This window comes from Chelonoidis abingdonii, chromosome 20 (genome assembly GCF_003597395.2).
Source record: "Chelonoidis abingdonii isolate Lonesome George chromosome 20, CheloAbing_2.0, whole genome shotgun sequence".
In the NCBI taxonomy this organism is placed as follows: domain Eukaryota; kingdom Metazoa; phylum Chordata; order Testudines; family Testudinidae; genus Chelonoidis; species Chelonoidis abingdonii.
In genome coordinates, this window is record NC_133788.1 from 1,124,097 (window position 1) to 1,141,793 (window position 17,697).

Here is a 17,697-nt window from a genome sequence, read left to right on the forward strand (position 1 = left end):
TGGGGCCTCAGCACATCTGGCTTACAGCCCTGCACTGCTGGGATGCCAGGAATCCAGGGAGACAGCTCCAGTTCGGGCCAGCCTCCAACTGGGAGATGTTCACAGTTGTCAGCATTCTTCCTCCCCGGCTAGTCGGCCCAGGGAGGCCGCTGCTCCGCGGGGAAAGCAGGAGGGTGCGTGGGCCTCCAGGCCGGGAGACTTGCACTCAGGTCTCAGGTAACAAAGGACGCAATAAACAAAACCTGCCCTTCTCGTGGAGCCCTTGGGCTGGCTCATTGCAGGCCCACAGCAGGGCAGAGAAAAGGCAGCTCTGAGCCATCTTCACCCTCCCCAGTGCTGCCCTGGTCCCAGCTGTTCACAGCCCCAGGGGTCACTCGGGCAGCCAGGAGGATGGGAAGCAGGTGCCCGAGGGTTAAAAGCTGCCTTGTGCTGGGAGAGCAGTGCTCAGCACCCCCGTTTCCAGGCTAGGAGCTTGTCAGCATGACCGTGAGCAGCCCCAGTGCTCTCTGCTCAGCGTGTCTGGCGCTGTGCATCCTGAGACCCTCCCAAGGTGGGAGGCCAGGTTGTGTGAGCAGGCAGGCAGTTGGCACTCGAAAGGCAGAGCTTTCCCTGAGCTGGGGGAAGAGCAGGGCTCAGGTGGGATGTCTGAGCAGCTCCCGAACCGCCTGCAGCCCTGTGCAATCCTCTCTATGAGCTCGCCAGGCCTCTCTCGACATCAGCTGCTCAGGGATTTGGTGCCAGCTCACAGCCTGGCTGGCCACAGGTCTCAGCCCCTAGGAGATTCCTCCCATCAGCCATCCCGGATGGGTGTTGGCATGGACCCCTCTGAGGTTTGGAACGGCTATGGAGTCATCCAACGTTATGGACTCATCCCTCGTCTCTGCTGGGAAGCCGCATTTAGGGTTAGAAGGGGGAAGTCACTGAACCCTTGTGACCACATGGCCCTGACCTCATCCTGGGAGGGCTGAGAATGAAAGACCTCTCACCGTAAGGCAGCTTTCCAGTGCTGTAGGGCAGCCCATAGCCACCTAGCAAGAGAAAACACACGGAGATGGGAGTGAGTGCAGCAGCCTGTGCGTGTGAGCTCCATCCCATCTGCCCTGCAGGCCCTGGGGCATCGGGCCCCTGCTGCAGCCAGGCAAGCCCGGCACATCGGCAATGCCATTCCAAGCCCTGCTCTGCTCCACTTCAGAAGTGCCCCATTTGCCAGCAATCTGTGGAACATGAGCTGTCCAAGCTTATCTCCAAGGGAGACGGTCTCAGAGCCAACCCTTCCTGTGGCAAGCCCATGCAGACTCCACTTCCTGCCAGCCATTGGCCGAGGGTAGTGCCAGGCAGTGAGACCCCCAGCCCTGCATTCCTGGTAGTGGCAGCAGAACCCTCCCAACTGATGAGGTGGCCATTTCTCTGATGCTCTGAGGAGCTTCTGCCCTGGCCAAGGGCCACACTGCCCACAGCCCACCTCCAAGCATGTCCCCCAATGCAGGCTTAGCAAGGGACCCCTGGAAGCCCTGCAATGAGAGCTGCTCCCACCTGGCCTCGTGCTGGCCACAGCCAAATGAAAGACTTTGGGAGCTCCTGCTGAGGTCAGTAAGGGGGCTGGGGCAGCTTGCGGAGAGGAACGTTGCCACTGGGGAGCAGGCGGAACATCCTAGAGAAGGGCTGGGAGCCCCATTGGGTGGGACATCTGAACCAAGGCTGGACAAACCACACATCAATACGGAACCCCAGCAGCCTGGCTGCAGGGAGCGGGGGCAGCCTGCTTCATCTCCAGAGTGAGCCAGGCAGGGCCTGGAGAGCCCAGTATCTGGGGCGGGGACCAGCCCCTCAGGCTCCGGCAGGAGCAGATTGAGAACGAGGAAGATTTAGACCCAAAGGCTGAAGAGAGGCTGCTGATTTCAGGCACCTCCACTTTTGGTGCCCAGCCTGAGACAACTTGAGTTGAGCCCACATTACAAATTGTGGGCCTGATTGTCCTCACAGCACTCCTGGGGGGGCTTCTCCCCTGGCACCAGAGCCGTCTCCAGCCAGAGGAGGCCAGGGTGCAGGGATCAAAGTGAGTCAGAGCTTTATTGCTCATGTCTCTGCGGGTGGAGAGTGCTCTCGCCCCTCCTGCAAGTCAACATGTGGAGACCAGATTTCCCTGCGCCCGTTCCAGGCGTTCCCACATCAACACGGCCCTGACAGAAAGCAGAGCTCTCTGGCCAGACGCTGCTGTGAGCTCTGTGCTGGGGAGGCTCAATTTCACAGGATTTTAGCAAGCCACCAGTCCCTAGGGCCAGCTGTCTCCACACGCCCCACGGTACCTTCGGAGCCTAGACATGCCTGCTGGGCTCTTACTGGGGATTAGATAGGCAGGCTGGGCTGTGAGGCCATGTTAGTGCCCTGATCTCTGCCTTCCTGCATGCTGCACAGACAAGGAAATTAAGGCACAGCACAGCCTGCTGAGAGACCACAGATTTAGCCTGGACTATAACCCAGCTCTCCCAAGCTCAGGCCTCCACGTGTCGGCCATGAGAGCTTTCTGATAATTGGCTTGGCAGTGGCGACAGTGGGACTTTGTTTCCTCAGCAATCTAAACAGAAGCAAAAGGCATTGATGGTTGCATTATGAGTCGGCTGTGTGCTGGGAACTGACCCAGCCAGGAGGTATAAACAGCCTGGGTGGTGCACAGCCTGGCTTCCCTGGGAGCATGCCCACCGGGTTGTGGGATTCCAGTCCATTATCCCCACAGACTGCAAGTGGGGAAACTGGCTGAATACTGGGCTAGCCAGCAGCCCAACGAGCAGGAGTCTATGAGCCTCAGACCACATGGCCTTGGCCAGTGCCCAGTGTGCACCAGATCAGAGCTGCTGCTCACAGAGAACACGTATGTAACTCAAAATGCAACTCCGGGCCGGCCACCACTGACTGCAGCCTGCGAAGGAACGGGCTTTTCTCAACCATGCAGGGCAAAAGTCATCTCTGTGTGCCAGGCTGCAGGGCTCCTTCTCCTTGCAAAACGGCCACCATCCACTGACTCCAGTGAGGCCAGGGGTTCATCCACAGGTTCAGAGATGTGACGGCTAGAGGGAGCACTGTGATCATCTAGGCCAGTGGCTTTCAAACTTTTTTTCTGGTGATCCAGTTGAAGAAAATTGTTGATGCCTGCGACCCAACGGAGCTGGGGATGAGGGGTTCAGGCTGTAGGAGGGGGCTCAGGGCTGGGGCAGGGGATTGGGGTGTGGGGGTGAGGGCTCTGGGATTAGGGTGTGGGCTCTGGGATGGGGCTGGGGATGAGGGGTTTGGGGTGCAGGAGGGGGCTCTGGGTTTCTGGGATCTCAGGGCTGGGGCAGGGGATTGAGGTGCACGGTTGGGGCATGGGCTTACCTCAGGTGGCTCCTGGTCAGTGGTGCAGTCGGGGTGCAGAGGCAGGCTTCCTGCATGTCCTGGCGCCGTGGACTGCGCTGTGCCCCGGAAGTGGCCAGCAGCAGGTCTGGACCTAGGCAGAAGTGCGCAAGCGGCTCCGCGTGGCTCTTACTTGCAGGCACCGCCCCCCAGCTCCTACTGGCCAGGAACTGGCCAGTGGGAATGTGGAGCAGGTGCTTGAGTCAGGGGCAGTGCGTGGAGCCCGTGGCCCCCCACCTAGGAGCCAGAGCTGCTACTGGCTGCTTCCGGGGCGCAGCACGAAGTCAGAACAGGTAGGGACCAGCCTACCTTAGCCAGGCAGCACTGCCGACGGGACTTTTAACAGCCCAGGTGGCAGTGCTGACCAGAGCCACCGCGACCCAGTGCCTGACGTTCCCCAACCCAGTTCTGGGTCACGACCCGCAGTTTGAAAACCACTGATCTAGTCTGACCCCTGCATAGCACAGGACAGAGACCTGCCCTGAATTAATTCCTGCTTGAACTAGAGCAGAGCTTTCAGAAAACCAGCCAGTCTTGATTTAAAACTGGCCAGTGATGGAGAATCCACCATGACCCCTAGTAAGTTGTTCCAATGGGTAATTCCCCTCAGTGTTAACATTTTACACCGTATCTTCAGACTGAATTTGTCTAGTTTCAACTTCCATCCATTGGATCATGTTAGACCTCTCTCTGCTATCAGTAAGGGCTCGATCCTGTGAGGGGCTAAACTCTCCAACTCCCATTGTCTTTCTTGGTCCTTAGGGAACAGTCCTATCAATAGTGCAGAGATGAAGCCTAGAGAGTTCTGCAGAACCTTAATGGGGTGCTTCATACCTATGGAATGAAATAGGGAAGTGCTATTACTCCTCTGTATGGTGTGTCTTAAACAGCCTGCAGAATCCCTGAGCAGGGACAGAATTCCCTCCTCAACTGGGTGAGGCAGAGCAAAGCATTGCAGCTGGGTGGAATTTTTTTGTCTGAAAATGTTTCTCATCAAAAATGAGATGAAGTTGAAAATGGTGTAAAATATTATTTTCAGGGATAGTTTTTGATTTTTCAGTGGAAAACTTAGAAACAATATGAAATGATTTTTTTTTGTTTAATTTCTGTTTTCCAAAACCAAATACCCGGGGGATAATTTTTCCTAAGTTTCTCCCCGCTCCCCCGTATTCGTTTCTCTTTTTTCATTTTTCTCTTCTCACTGTGTAATGTATCAAAATGTTGAGAAAATTACAGTGAAAAAAGGTGGGAGAGGGAAGAGAAAGAAGAAAGTAGAAAAAACATTTTATTGCACTCAGTGGCAAAAACAAAAATTCAAAATGTCAAAGAAATATGTCGTGAACAAAATTTTTATTTTTGCCCCAGTTTGAAACCCCATAAACTGGGAACAACTTCACAATTCAAAAATTTGCAAGAACTTGTTGATTGCCGTCTCTTGAAATAACCCACCGACAGGGCAAACAGATCCGTTACTGCCTGGGGTGTCCTACACCCCGCCGCTCAGGTAGCTGCCACCCTCACTAAGCTTTGCACTTGGAAATTTTACCTCAGCTCCCTTATTCCAAGGGCCCTGTCCTCTGGTATGTACAGTAGGTGCTCTTTGAAGGCCACTGTGGGAAAACCCAGTCACCACAGTTCCACTGCAGACTTCTCAAACTCTGACTGATCATTACAAGTCAGCCCAGGAATGAGCTAATTTAGAGTCCCTTCCTGTCACCTTCAGCCAGGTTGCAGGACAACCTGCCTCCAGCCGTGAAGCTCAACTCTCTCTCCCAAAGCTCCTCGCCTGGTGTTCCAACCAATACTCTCCGGTGGCTCCTCTTCAATACTGCCTGGTCAGAAAACCCATGGAAAGGGAGAGTGCTGCTATTCCCCCAAGAGACACAGGGTGATCGCTGCCTTGTCCACCAGCCTACAGAAAGGGCGATAGCTCCGTAGTCAAATAACCCACAGAAAGGGTGAGCTCAGCCTACTCTAAGATTAAATGGCTGTTTGCTTCCTATTCTGGTCACCAATAAAAAGGCAATGTCTGCCTAGAGCGAGCACTGACGAGGAAAATAATTCACACAAAGAGCTAGCACTGCCTAGTCAAATAACCCACCACAGAAAGGATGATCACGATCTAGTCTAATAATCTCAAAGGGCCATTGCTTCCAATTCTAATCAACAGAAAGGTAATGTCTTCCTAGAATGGCAACAAATACTTATTTAAACTTCCCATGGAAAGGGTACACAATGCTTAGTCAAATAACCAATAGAAAGGAGGATTTCTAGCTATGTAAGTAACCCTCAGAAAGGGCTACGGCTGCCTTGTCAAACAACCCCTGGAAAGGCCTATCCCTGCTTACTCCAATGGCATATGGAAGGGACAATCCCTCCCTCTTCTAATAAACAAGAGCAAAGGGAATTGCTGCCTATTCAAATAACCAGTATGAAGGGTGATTGCTGATTATGGAAATACCCCACAGGAAGGCTGCTCAAGGCCTAATCACTTACATGACAGAAAGGGTGATCCCAGCTGATTCAAACAGCTGAGAGAAAGGGTGGCCACTTCCTGGTCAAATAACCCAGAGTAAGGGCAAAGGCTTCCTTGTCAAATAACCCATAGAAAGAGTAATCACTGCTTATTGAAATAGCACATAGAAAGGGTGAGCCCTTCCTATTAAATTAACAGACCTATCCTATCTCCTAGAGCTGGAAGGGACCTTGAAAGGTCATCAAGTCCAGCCCCCTGCCTTCACAGTAGGACCAACTGCTGATTTTGCCACAGATCCCTAAGTGGCCACCTCAAGGACTGACCTCACAACCCTGGGCTGAATAGGCCAATGCTCAAACCACTGAGCTATTCTCACTATCACAAAAAAAAGACAGTTGCTACCTAGAGAAATAAGCCACATAAATCAGCACAGGAAAGTACTCCCTGCCTGATCAAGTAATGTATAGGGTACGTCTACACAACCACTGGGAACAAGGCTCCTGGCTTAGGCAGACAGACTCATGCTAGCAGGGCTCGAGCTAGCCCATTAAAACTAGCAGTGTGGATGCTGCAGCTCTGGTGAAGACTCAGACTAGCCACCCAAGCTCAAGCCTAGGGGGCTGAGTAGGCGTGAGCTGAGGTGGCTAACCTGAGTCTCTGCCTGAGCTGCAACATCCACACAACTGTTTTCAGTGCCCAGCTTGAGCCCCGCTAGCACATGTCTCTCTGCCCGGGCTGGGAGGCTTGCTTCCAGCTGCACTGTAGGCACACTCTAGAAAAGACAGTCATTTCCTATTCAAACAGCCAATGGGAAGGGCGGACGCTGCCTAGGCTGGAAATGGGGATAGTCAAATAGCTGATATATGTGGCTGCAGCAGGGTGATTTCTGCCTCTTCAGGAAAGCCATAGAAAAGGCCATAGGTGTCTAGTCAATTAACCCAGAGAAAGAGCTGGCAAGGCGCAGGCAAATAACCCACTGAAAGAGTAATCTCTTCGGAATCAAACAGCTGATAGTAAGGCCAAACAATGCCTAGTCAAAACACCAATCAAGTCATTGCTGCCCATTCAAATAACCATACAAAGGGCGATCGCTGTCCAGCCAAATAACTTACAGAAAGGACCACAGCATCATATTTAAATAACCTACAGAAAGGGCCATAGCATCATATTCAAATAACTCACAGAAAGGGAGATAGCATCAGGGCCGGCTTTAGGCTGATTCCCCCGATTCCCTGGAATCGGACCCCGCTTCTTAGGTGTCTTTTTAATTTTTTAAATTTTTTTTACTCACTTGGCGGCGGGGTGTGTGTGTCTGCTCCGGATCTTAAGTGGCATTTCAGCGGCGGGGGGTCCTTCGGTGCCGTGGAAGACCCAGAGCAGACCCCCCCACCTCCGAAGTGCCACCAAAGCCCCTGACTGCCACCAGGTATTTGAATCGGGCCCCACTGTTCAGAAAGCCAACCCTGGATAGCATCCAAGTCAAATGACCAAATGGGCTATTGACACCTAGTCAAATATCCTATAGAAAAGCTGAGTGTATCATATTCAAATATCCTATAGAAAGGGTGATTGCTGATTATTGAAATAACTCACTGAAAGGACGATCAAAGTGTGGTTAAATAAACAGCAGAAAGGGTGATCCCTTTCAAATAACTGATAGAAACCGTGATCGCTGCCTATTCAAATAACCATAGGAAGAGCAATCACTGCCTAGTCAAATACCTCACAAAAAGGGCTTTTGTCACTTAGTCAAATAACGATGGGAATAATTTATAAAAAGGCAATCACACAATATTCAAATAGCTTTAAAAGGACTATTGCTGACTAGTCAAATAACTTAGAGAGGGGGATCGCTGCCTGTTGAAATAATGCATAGAAATGGAAACTGATGCCTAGTCAACTAAACCATTGAAAGGGCAGACTCTGCTTATTCAGATGACTGATGGCAATGGCAATCGAGGCCTAAGCTAATAACAAACAGAAAGAGCTATCGACACCTGGTCAAATAACCCACAGAAAGGGTGAAAGCTGCCCATTCAAACAACTTGTAGGGAGGTCAATGTCTGCCTAGTCAAACAGCTAATACACAGTGTCATAAACAGATAGCTAAAGGTTAATGTTTCTTTTGCCTGTAAAGGGTTAACAAAGGGAACCACACACCTGACCAGAGGAGCAATCAGGAAACCGGATTTTTCAAAGCTCAGGGAGGGAATTTTTGGGTGTGTGTCTTGTGTCTGTGTCTCTGCTCTGTTGCTCTCGGCTATGAGAGTGATTTCTATCTCCAGGCTTTTCTAATCTTCTGTTTCCAAGTGTAAGTACAAACGGTAGAAGACAATAGGTTTTTATATTGTTTTTGTATTTACATGTGTAGTGCTGAATGTTTTAAATGTATATCTTTTTGGATAAGGCTGTTTATCATTTTCTTAAGCAATTGAACTGTATTTGTCAACCTTGATACAGAGAACAGTTTTATGTCTTTTTCTTTCTTTTATATAAAGCTTTCTTTTTAAGACCTGTTGGATTTTTTAGTTAGAACTCACAGGGAATTGGTGGGGAGGAAGGAAACAGGGGGAGGGAAAATCTCTTTGTGTCACAGTTGCAGCTTGCATTTGCAGGGACTCTGAGTGAGGGTGAGAGAAACTTGATCTCTCTGTGTTTGCATTTCAAGGACTTGAAACGGTATCTCCTAGTGTACCCAGGGTGGGAAGCCGGGGAGGAAATAAAGAGGAGACAAGGGGAGGGGGTTATTTCCCTTTGTTGTAGACTCAGGGCATCTGAGTCTTGGGGTCCCCCAGGGAAGGTTTTGGGGAGACCAGAGTACACCAGACACTGGGAATTCTGGCTGGTGGCAGCGCTATCAGATCCAAGCTGGTAATTAAGCTTGGAGGGTTCATGCAAGCACCCACATTTTGGATGCTAAGGTTCAGAATTGGGATTTATGCTTATGACACAGAACGATTGCTACTTACACGTAGAAAGGGTGATCACCGCTTAGGGCACTGCGTACACTACAGCGCTTACAGCTGCACCGATCCAGCTGTAGTACTGCTCGTGTCGAGGGGAGAGAGCTCTCCCATCAACTTAATTAATCCACCCCCAATGAGCAGCGGTAGCTATACTGGCATGAGAAACTCTCCTGCCTACATAGCGTTGTCCAAGCTAGCACTTAGGTCAGAGTAACTAACATCGCTCGGGAGGCTGGCTAATTCACACCCGTGAGCAACACACCGAAGCTGTGGCATGTACGTAGCCTTAGCCAAAGAACTGATGGAAAGGGTGATTTCTGCCTACTCAAATAACCATAAAAAGGGTGATCCCGCCCTACACAAATGACACACGGAAAGGGCAAACACATCTCATTCCATTATCGCTGCCTATGGAAATAACCCATAAAAAGGGTGATGATGAGGACAACCTATTGAAATAACCAGTACAAAGAGCGATTGCTGTTCTTCAAAAGGCCATTGCTACCTAGTCATTGGCTGATCGCTGTCTACTCAAATAGTGGACAGGAAGGGCAATCAGTGCGTAGTCAAATAAACAATAGAAAAGACAATGGTTTCTGATTCAAATAACCAAAAGAAGGGAGATTGTTTCCTCTTCAAATAACCATAGAAAGGGGGACTGACACCTAGTCAAATAAGTGACAGAAATGTCAATCAACATCAACTGAAATAACTGTTAAAAAGGTGACTTCATTCTATTTTAAAATAACCCATAGAAAGGGCAATAGGTGTCTATTCTACTAACCACAGAACAGGTGAGGCATCCTGGTCAAATAACCAACAGAAAGAGCACCTGAGGCCTTGTCAAATACCCATAGAAAGGGGGATTGAGGCCTAGACAAATAACCATAGAAAGGCGGATTGAGGCCTCGTCAAATACCCATAGAAAGGGGGATTGAGGCCTAGACAAATAACCATAGAAAGGCAGATTGAGGCCTAGATAAATAGCCTTAGAAATGGAGATTGAGGCCTAGAAAAAGAACCCATAGAAAGGGGGATCATATCCTATTTAAATAAGCCTATGGGAAAGGCAATTGATACCTAGTCAAGGTAGAACCCTTGCTGCCTATTCCAATAATCATAGACGAGGTGAGTGCTACTGTCACAGAGCTATACCCCAAGGATGAATCCTATCAGTGTGCCAGAACTCAAAGGGGTCCCACTCCTCCTTTAGGGTAGACCATGTGGCCTCAACACCTTTGAGACTGAGCCTCTGGGCTCTAGCACTCCTGTTTCACACCATAGCTCTAAGATAGACTCCAGTTCTGAGACTTTCTGTCCTCTTCAGGGATCAATGAACCTCAGCAGGTATTTGCAGTGACACCAGGCAGCCTTTTCAAAACAAAGACGTGTTTATTAGTCAACTGGCATGCGACCTTGGGAAGTCTTTAGGATACAATAAAGAAGCAAAGGTTAAGGCATAGTCCATATTGGCTAAAGCAGAGGTGGGGAACCTTTTTTCTATCGGGGTCATTGACCCACAGAAAAAATCAGTAGTGGACTACACACAGTCCCATGGGGCCAGGGATGGGGAGGCTCAGGGCTTCCCCTAGGCTCTGGAGTGGGGCCAAAAACAAGGGGTTCAGGATGTGGGAGGGTGCTCCGGGCTGGGGCAGGGGATTGAGATGTGGGAGGGGGTGAGGGCTCTGGCTGGGGGTGTGGGCTCTGGGATGGCCTGGGGATGAAGGTTTGGGGTGCAGGAGGGGTTCCGGGCTGTGGCCAAGGGGTTTGGAGGAGGTTCAGGGTGGAGACTCCAGGAGGAAGTTTGGGTGTGAGAAGGCGCTCAGGACTACGGCAGGGAGTTGGGGTGTGGGATCTGAGAGGGAATTAGGGTATAGGAGGGAGTTCCAATCTGGGCCAGTGGGTTTGGGGTGTGGACTCCGGCCAGATGGTGCTTACCTCTGTTGGTTCCCAGTTGGCAGCACAGCAGGGCTAAGGCAGGCACACTGCCCATGCTCACATGTGCTGCGCCCACAGCTCTTATTAGCTGTGGTTCCCAGCCAATGGGAGTTGTGGAGCCAGCATTGGGGGCAGGGACAGTGCATGGAGTTTCCCTGATTGCCCCTGCTCCTTGGGGACGCAGGGTCATGTCGGCGCTTCCAGGAACTGGAGCCGACCTTATCTTCTCCCCACAGCGAGGCGAGCCAGTGCTTGTGGCTCCAGCCCTGCGGGGGGTGCCAAGGCTCCGGGCTTATGGTTCCAGTGCGGAGACTTGCTGCGGGCCATATAAAATGAAGCAGCGAGCTGGACCCGGCCCATGAGCTGTAGGTTCCCCACCCCTGAGCTAAAGCCAAGGGTCCCTTGACCATCCTGCTCTAGGAACCATCTTGGTTTCTTTTCAGTCAATTTCTGCCCCTTCTCTGTCAGTCCCAGGTCAGACCTATATCTAGAGCCCTGCTTGGATACAAAATTTGTATTCACATCAGATCTGTGATCCACAGAAATCGTCCGTAGATTTGCAGGGCTTTACCTGTGTTTCTCAAAAGGTCAGTTCTTATCCTAGCCTCTGGTCACCTCTTGGTCATTGTCCTCCAGCAGGACACTTACTGAGTTCACATGTTCTGCCTGCTGGAGTTTCCCATTGTTACGCATCATTGTTCAGTCCTTGGGGTTCCCATTGTCTTTCTGGATCCTCTATTGATAGGGGTCAGTTTCAGCCACAACAACACATTCATATCACCCCAGGCAGTTACGTGACCCAAACACCTCATGGATCCTGCTTTGCCCTGGGAGCAGCATTTGAACCTTTCTGCAGTTGCAATCCCTAGTCGAGTAAGTCCTGTCATGCATATCATTCATCAGAAAACTCCCATGGCTCACAGTACCTAGTCAAATGACCCATAAAACAGGTTCAAATAACTGCCTGTTCAAACCACCACAGAAAGAGTGCTTGCTGCCTACTCAAATACTGACAGAAAGAGTAACTGAGGCCTATTCAATTAACCCACCAAAATTGCTGCCTATGGAAACACCCTCTAGAAAGTGTCATCGCTATCTGGTCTAATAACCCATAGCAAGAGCAATTGCTGTTTATTCAAAAAACCCACAGAAAGGGTGATCGAGGCCTAGCCACAGTAGCCGACCGAGGCCTATTCAATTCGACTGGAGTTTATGTACCAGGGAGTTTCACAAGAGTAATAGCTAGAGTCAAACCTTCATTTGTAGACCTGGAGCTTGCAGGTGGAGACCCAGAATCCTTGTTCTCAGGGCAGTGGCCCTTTATAAGTGGGACAGTCTCTATTTCGGCCTATGTTAGACAGAGGTCCAACTAGATGATCCCAATGGTCAAGCTATGAAGTCTATGAATAACCACCAGGACACAAGATGATGCCTCCTGCCACAAGGAAGCTGACAACTTCGAAAATATCAGCTGGTGTTAAACGTGCTTGATGGGGCAGCTAGCCCCACCCAGCCCCACTCCAACCCCCCACACAGAGGCACATTTTGTGAAAAAATGTCTTACTGTATCAAGCCTGGGGACTTTTGCCCCTCGACCCCTATTTAGGCACCCAGAAAAGTTTCCTGATTCAGTCTGGCCAACTGCAAGTATTCAGAAACAACAAGTCAGGCCCAAACCCCATAAAATCAGGAGACTGGTTTACAAATAAGCCATGCGGAGGGTTCCCAGGCAAGGGAAAGCTGGCAAAGTTGAGCTCAGAGCCTGTGAGATCATGGGAGACTTTAAACAACACTCAGTAGGGTAAGACTCATGCTAAAATGGCAGGAGTTTATAGTGCAGGAGTAGCACTCACCAAACTAGAGTGCCTGGGAGAAAAAGCCCTTCTCCCTGCCCAGCCTCAGGTGCCTGGGTGTGGGGAGCGACCCCAGCACTCCGACAAGGGCTTCTTCATTTCTGTAGAGGGCTGATCAGAGAAGCAGAGGGACAGTGCTTGGTGGGGAGCCCTGCAGCATGGGGGAGTGCTGCCTGGAGTAGGGAGATGCTGAGAGCATGGCTCCCTGGTGGTGCTATCTCCTGCGATTTATTAACGGTGGCTCCTCAGTAAGTGGGTCAGCTGGCGGCAGGGCTGCGTCTGGGCTCTGGGCCACCGGTGGGGCTGTGCTGCAGAAGAAGCCAGGTGCTGCCTCAGCCATACATTGCTGGCTTGCTCGTTAGCACCAGGCACCCCATCAAAGACAGTCTGGGGCAGCGGCTAGGCGGCGGAAGCCGTGCTGTGGGGGAGACGCCAGACAGCTCTGGGAGAGATCTCACTGAGCGGTTCTTTGGCTTCCCAGGAATCAGCAGCCTGGCCTGCTCAGGAAGAGAAGGGCTCTAATGAGTGTAACTCTGCCTCTGCGGGAGGAAGTCGGCCTGGTTCAAGTATTTCTGCCTCTCACTGCGATGGGCCCCAGTGGGGGAATCTGGCTGGTCTGGCGAGGAGTTTCACATTGCACTGCCTTGTCTGTCTGGGACCCTGCCCAGCACCAGGGGCTCTCGAGGCCAGGGTCACCTCTCTCCAGGGAGGCTGCTACCAAAAAAGCAGTTTGTGACCATGGAAACCAGTTATCCTCAGAGATGGGGCTTAAGAACTACCCCTTGCTAACAGCCCTGGGGAGCAGCTTCCCTGGCCTGGCTTTGATCCCCTTCCTCCCGTCCCCCGGCGGCGTCTGCTGCAGAGTCCTGGATCAGCACGTTGCACAATAAACCTTGGCAACAGCAAGTTTCCCCAGCCTGCCAGTAAAGACATTGCAGCGCTCCCAGGGCCTACGGGTTCAGGCAGCTGGGGCTGGGACCCATGCTACCTGCAGCAGCTCCCAGCCCTTGCCTGCGTGTCTCTGGACAGCCCAGCCAAAGCACGCACCCAACATGTCCCCGGCCCTGCGCTCGCATTTTCCTGCTCATCTCCTGTGGAGTAGGGGTAAAACAAGACGGGTCTCACCTCCATATTACCCTCGCCTACACTACTGTTCCCCTCCACTCCCGGCAGGCGCAAGGAGCCAGCCCTGCTCCCCACAGGGAGACAGAGCGAGGCACGGACTGGTGTCCTCACACATGGGAGGCTAAAGCTAGGTCCCTGGCTAGGTGATGCCTGAGCCCAGCAGCTCTCATGGACTTCCAGGCAGGCCACTTTCTAGGTGCTACTATGGATTTGGGGCTAATGTTAGAACTGTCACCCACGGATCAGCCAGCAGCAGCCCTGGAGTAAAAGTTGCACCAAATATGAACATGATTGTACAACACCGAGCGCAGCGTGGCCCTGGGCTAAGCGCTGCAGTAATACAAACAATAAAGAAGAAGTCTATAGGATCCAAAGGAAAGGAAGAGATGGTAACATGTATTGCCAGCCTCTCTGTGCCTCCCCCTTCCCCTGCCCCCTCCCTGCTCTGGCAGAGAGCTCAGTGCTGTCCATTCCCTCCTGGGCTCGCCCTGGGCACAGGGCTTTCCTGCTTCCACATGCCGGCACTCAGGGTCAGGGCGGGGTGGCTGCCCCGGGGATGGCAGGAAGGGCTGGAGCTCAGGCTCAGGTCTAAGTGCTGCGGGAAAGACGGGGCTCAGCTAGCAGAAATCCCCCAGCTGAGCAGCAGCAACTCCAGCTTTCCCCAAAGGCAAAGCTAGAGAAGGCTTGCCCAATTCTGCCCAGTCCGGCTACTTACCTGGGAGCTTGGGGGTTTTGATGGGATATCCCAGAGGGACGCCGGGCTGCGGGCCCCCGAAGGCTCCAAATCCTGAAAGACAACAGCAGAAACTCTCAGGTGAATGCCCAGTGCTCCGTGAGCCCGCCACCAGCCAAAGGGCACCAGGGCAGTGTCTGTGGGGTGTCCAGAATCCCAGAGCAAGAACAGAGCAGAGCAGGAAGCAACATGAGGGCAGAGCTGGGGGCTCTGAGACTCTGACTGCAGCCTGGGCAGGCCCTGAGGCTGTACAGATATACACTTGGGTATATGTATCATGCAAATGAAAGCTGCAGCAGGCTGGGAAACCAAGCAACTCACCGGGAATTCCTGCAAGGGCTCCTGCTGCTCCTGTTAAAGAGAGAAACCGGTACATGAGCCTCACAGCCAGCCAATATGGGACTGAGCTAGTCCATACAGGCCTGAGTTGGTCCATGTGGGTCTTAGCTGGTCCATGTGGGTCCATGCAGGTCCATATAGGCCTGAGCGGGTCTATATGGACCTGAGACAATCAATGCAGGCCTTCACCTCACCCAAGTCCCCCTTACTCCCTGTGACAACTCCAGGAAAATGTGCCCTCTCCCACCCCCTGCACTTGTGGCACGATGAAAAATTCAGCCTCCTATAATCTTTGCCCAGCCCTGGCCGCCCACCCCAGCCCACACAGGAGCCATGGCAGCCCCCACCCCACTGGTACCTGATACTCTCTGGGGAAGGGCAGCATACCTGGGGCTTTTGCCTTGACTCCAGTCCCAATGGGCACACCAGGCAGGACGCCTATGCCAGGGTAACGGACCCCTACAACACAGTGCAGAGGAGCCAACTCAATGCAGGGCAGGGACACCCCTAGTGACAGCCCCCCCAGCCCCCCTGCATCGCGTTGTGGGGCCGACTGCAGGATGCACCCACCCCTATCCCAATGCAGACTGTGGGACTGAGAGCCAGGCACCTGTCTGTGTCTCAATCCCTGCTCTGTCCCAACTCCCACTGAGCGGCTGCTCTGTTCCCTGGCTCAAATCCTGTCACTTCCTGTCTCCTGCAGTCTTGCTCCCCTTCCCCATTCCCATCCGTCTCCTCCTGATCCACGTGACCTTCAGTGCCCAAAGGGCTCACTGTCTGTAGCTACAGTTGTTTCCGGGGCAGGCAAACTTACTACACAGAACACACTGTTGTCATAATATTTATCCAAAAAGGATCTTGCAAGGTATCATATGGACCGGTGACACTGGTCACTGATGTTGCATGATGCCTGTATGTTTAACGCATAACGTTATGGAGCTGTGCTGGAAATACAGCACTATACTCTGTTTAGACTAAGCAATCCAAGGAGAGTGGGTAACGTCTGTCCTAGCCGAAGGAATGCTGGTTTGCCTGTCTGCCTGTGTCTCCAGTGTCACTGAGCAAGGCCATGCCAGAGACAGTGGAGAGACACTTGCAACTGAGTAACAGGACAAGCCCATTGAGAAAGAATCACAGAATCATAGAATATCAGGGTTGGAAGGGACCTCAGGAGGTATCTAGTCCAACTCCCTGCTCAGTGCAGGACCAATCCCCAATTAAATCATCCCAGCCAGGGCTTTGTCAAGTCTGACCTTAAAACCTCTAAGGAAGGAGATTCCACCACCTCACTAGGTAACACATTCCAGTGCTTCACCACCCTCCTAGTGAAAAAGTTTTCCCTAATATCTAACCTAAACCTCCCCCCCTGCAACTTGAGACCATTGCTCCTTGTTCTGTTATCAGGTACCACTGAGAACAGTCTAGATCCATCCTCTTTGGAACCCCCTTTCAGGTAGTTGAAGCAGCTATCAAATCCCCCCTCATTCTTCTTTTCTGCAGACAAACAAATCCAGTTCCCTCAGCCTCTCCTCATAAGTCATGTGCCCAGCCCCTAATAATTTTTGGTTGTCCTCTGCTTGGACTCTTTCCACATCCTTCTTCTAGCGTTGTGCCCAAAACTGGACATAGTACTCCAGATGAGGCCTCACCAATCTCAAATAGAGAGGAATGATCACATCCCTCGATCTGCTGGCAGTGCCCCTACTTACACAGCCCCAAATGTCATTAGTCTTCTTGGCAGCAAGGGCACACTGTCAACTCATATCCAGCTTCTCGTCCACTGTAACGCCTACGTCCTTTTCTGCAGAACTGCTGCCTAGCCATTCGGTCCCTAGTCTGTAACAGTGAATGGGATTCTTCCATCCTAAGTGCAGGACTCTGCACTTGTCCTTGGTGAACCTCATCAGGTTTCTTTCGGCCCAATCCTCTAATTTGTCTAGGTCCCTCTGTATCCTATCCCTATCCTCCAGCGTATCTACCACTCCTCCCAGTTAAGTGTCATCTGCAAACTTGCTGAGAGTGCAGTCCATGCCATCCTCCAGATCATTAATGAAAGGCATGAGAGGATAGCAGGGCACCAGCTTCCTGGAGCACAAGCACAAGGGAAGGAAGCTTTATCTGGGGCAGGGGTAAGCAAACTACGGCCCGCAGGCCAGATCCACCCTGCGGGATTGCCCCCCGCGGTGCTGCGGGCCCCGTGCTGCTTTCAGCAACGGCCGGCCCAACGTCCCTGCGGCCCCTGGGCCCTTGCCTCCAGGTACCTCCCCCGAAGCTCCCATTGGCTGGGAACGGGGAACTGCAGTGGCAGCCAGTGGGAGCTTTGGGGGAGGTACCTGGATGCAAGGCACGGACAGAGCACGGGGAGTCCTCCACCCCCCGTCCTCCAGGGGCCGCAGTGTTTTCGGGAGCAGCACAGGGCCGGGGACAGGGCAGGCAGGCAGGCAGGGAGCCTGCCCTGGCCCTGGTGCATGCCACAGGCACCCCGGAGCCCAAACCCCTTCTGCACCCCGCCCCCCAACTCCCTGCCCGCACCTCACACACCTTCTGCATCCCAACACCCTGCCCTGAGCCCCCTCGTACACGCTGCTTTCCAACCCCCTGCCCTGAGTCCCCTGCTGCACCCTGCTCCCCTCCTGTACCCCAACTCACTGCCCCGAGCCCCCTCATACACCCTGCACTCCAACCCCCTGCCCTGAGCCCCCTCGTACACCCTGCACCCCTCCTGTACCCCAACTCCCTGCCCTGAGCCCCCTGCTGCACTCTGCACCCCTCCTGTACCCCACCCCCTGCCCTGAGCCCCCTGCTGCACTCCGCACCCCTCCTGTACCCCAACTCCCTGCCCTGAGCCCCCTCGTACACCCTGCACTCCAACCCCTGCCC

General features: G+C 52.6%; 1 protein-coding gene across 8 annotated transcripts in view; it reads right to left on the reverse strand.

Moving 5' to 3' along the window:
- Positions 1–17,697, reverse strand: part of ELN (elastin) — a 93,254-nt gene that overhangs the window by 42,356 nt on the left and 33,201 nt on the right. For 4 of the 8 annotated variants that reach the window (XM_075073952.1, XM_075073955.1, XM_075073956.1 and 1 more), the window contains 4 exons: positions 15,205–15,276; positions 14,800–14,829; positions 14,461–14,532; positions 987–1,028 (listed from right to left, as the gene is read on the reverse strand). In XM_075073952.1, coding sequence (XP_074930053.1) covers positions 987–1,028; positions 14,461–14,532; positions 14,800–14,829; positions 15,205–15,276 — 216 coding nt within the window. The remainder of the gene's footprint in view (positions 1–986; positions 1,029–14,460; positions 14,533–14,799; positions 14,830–15,204; positions 15,277–17,697) is intronic. The other 4 variants (XM_075073957.1, XM_075073954.1, XM_075073951.1 and 1 more) reach the window with 2 other exon arrangements.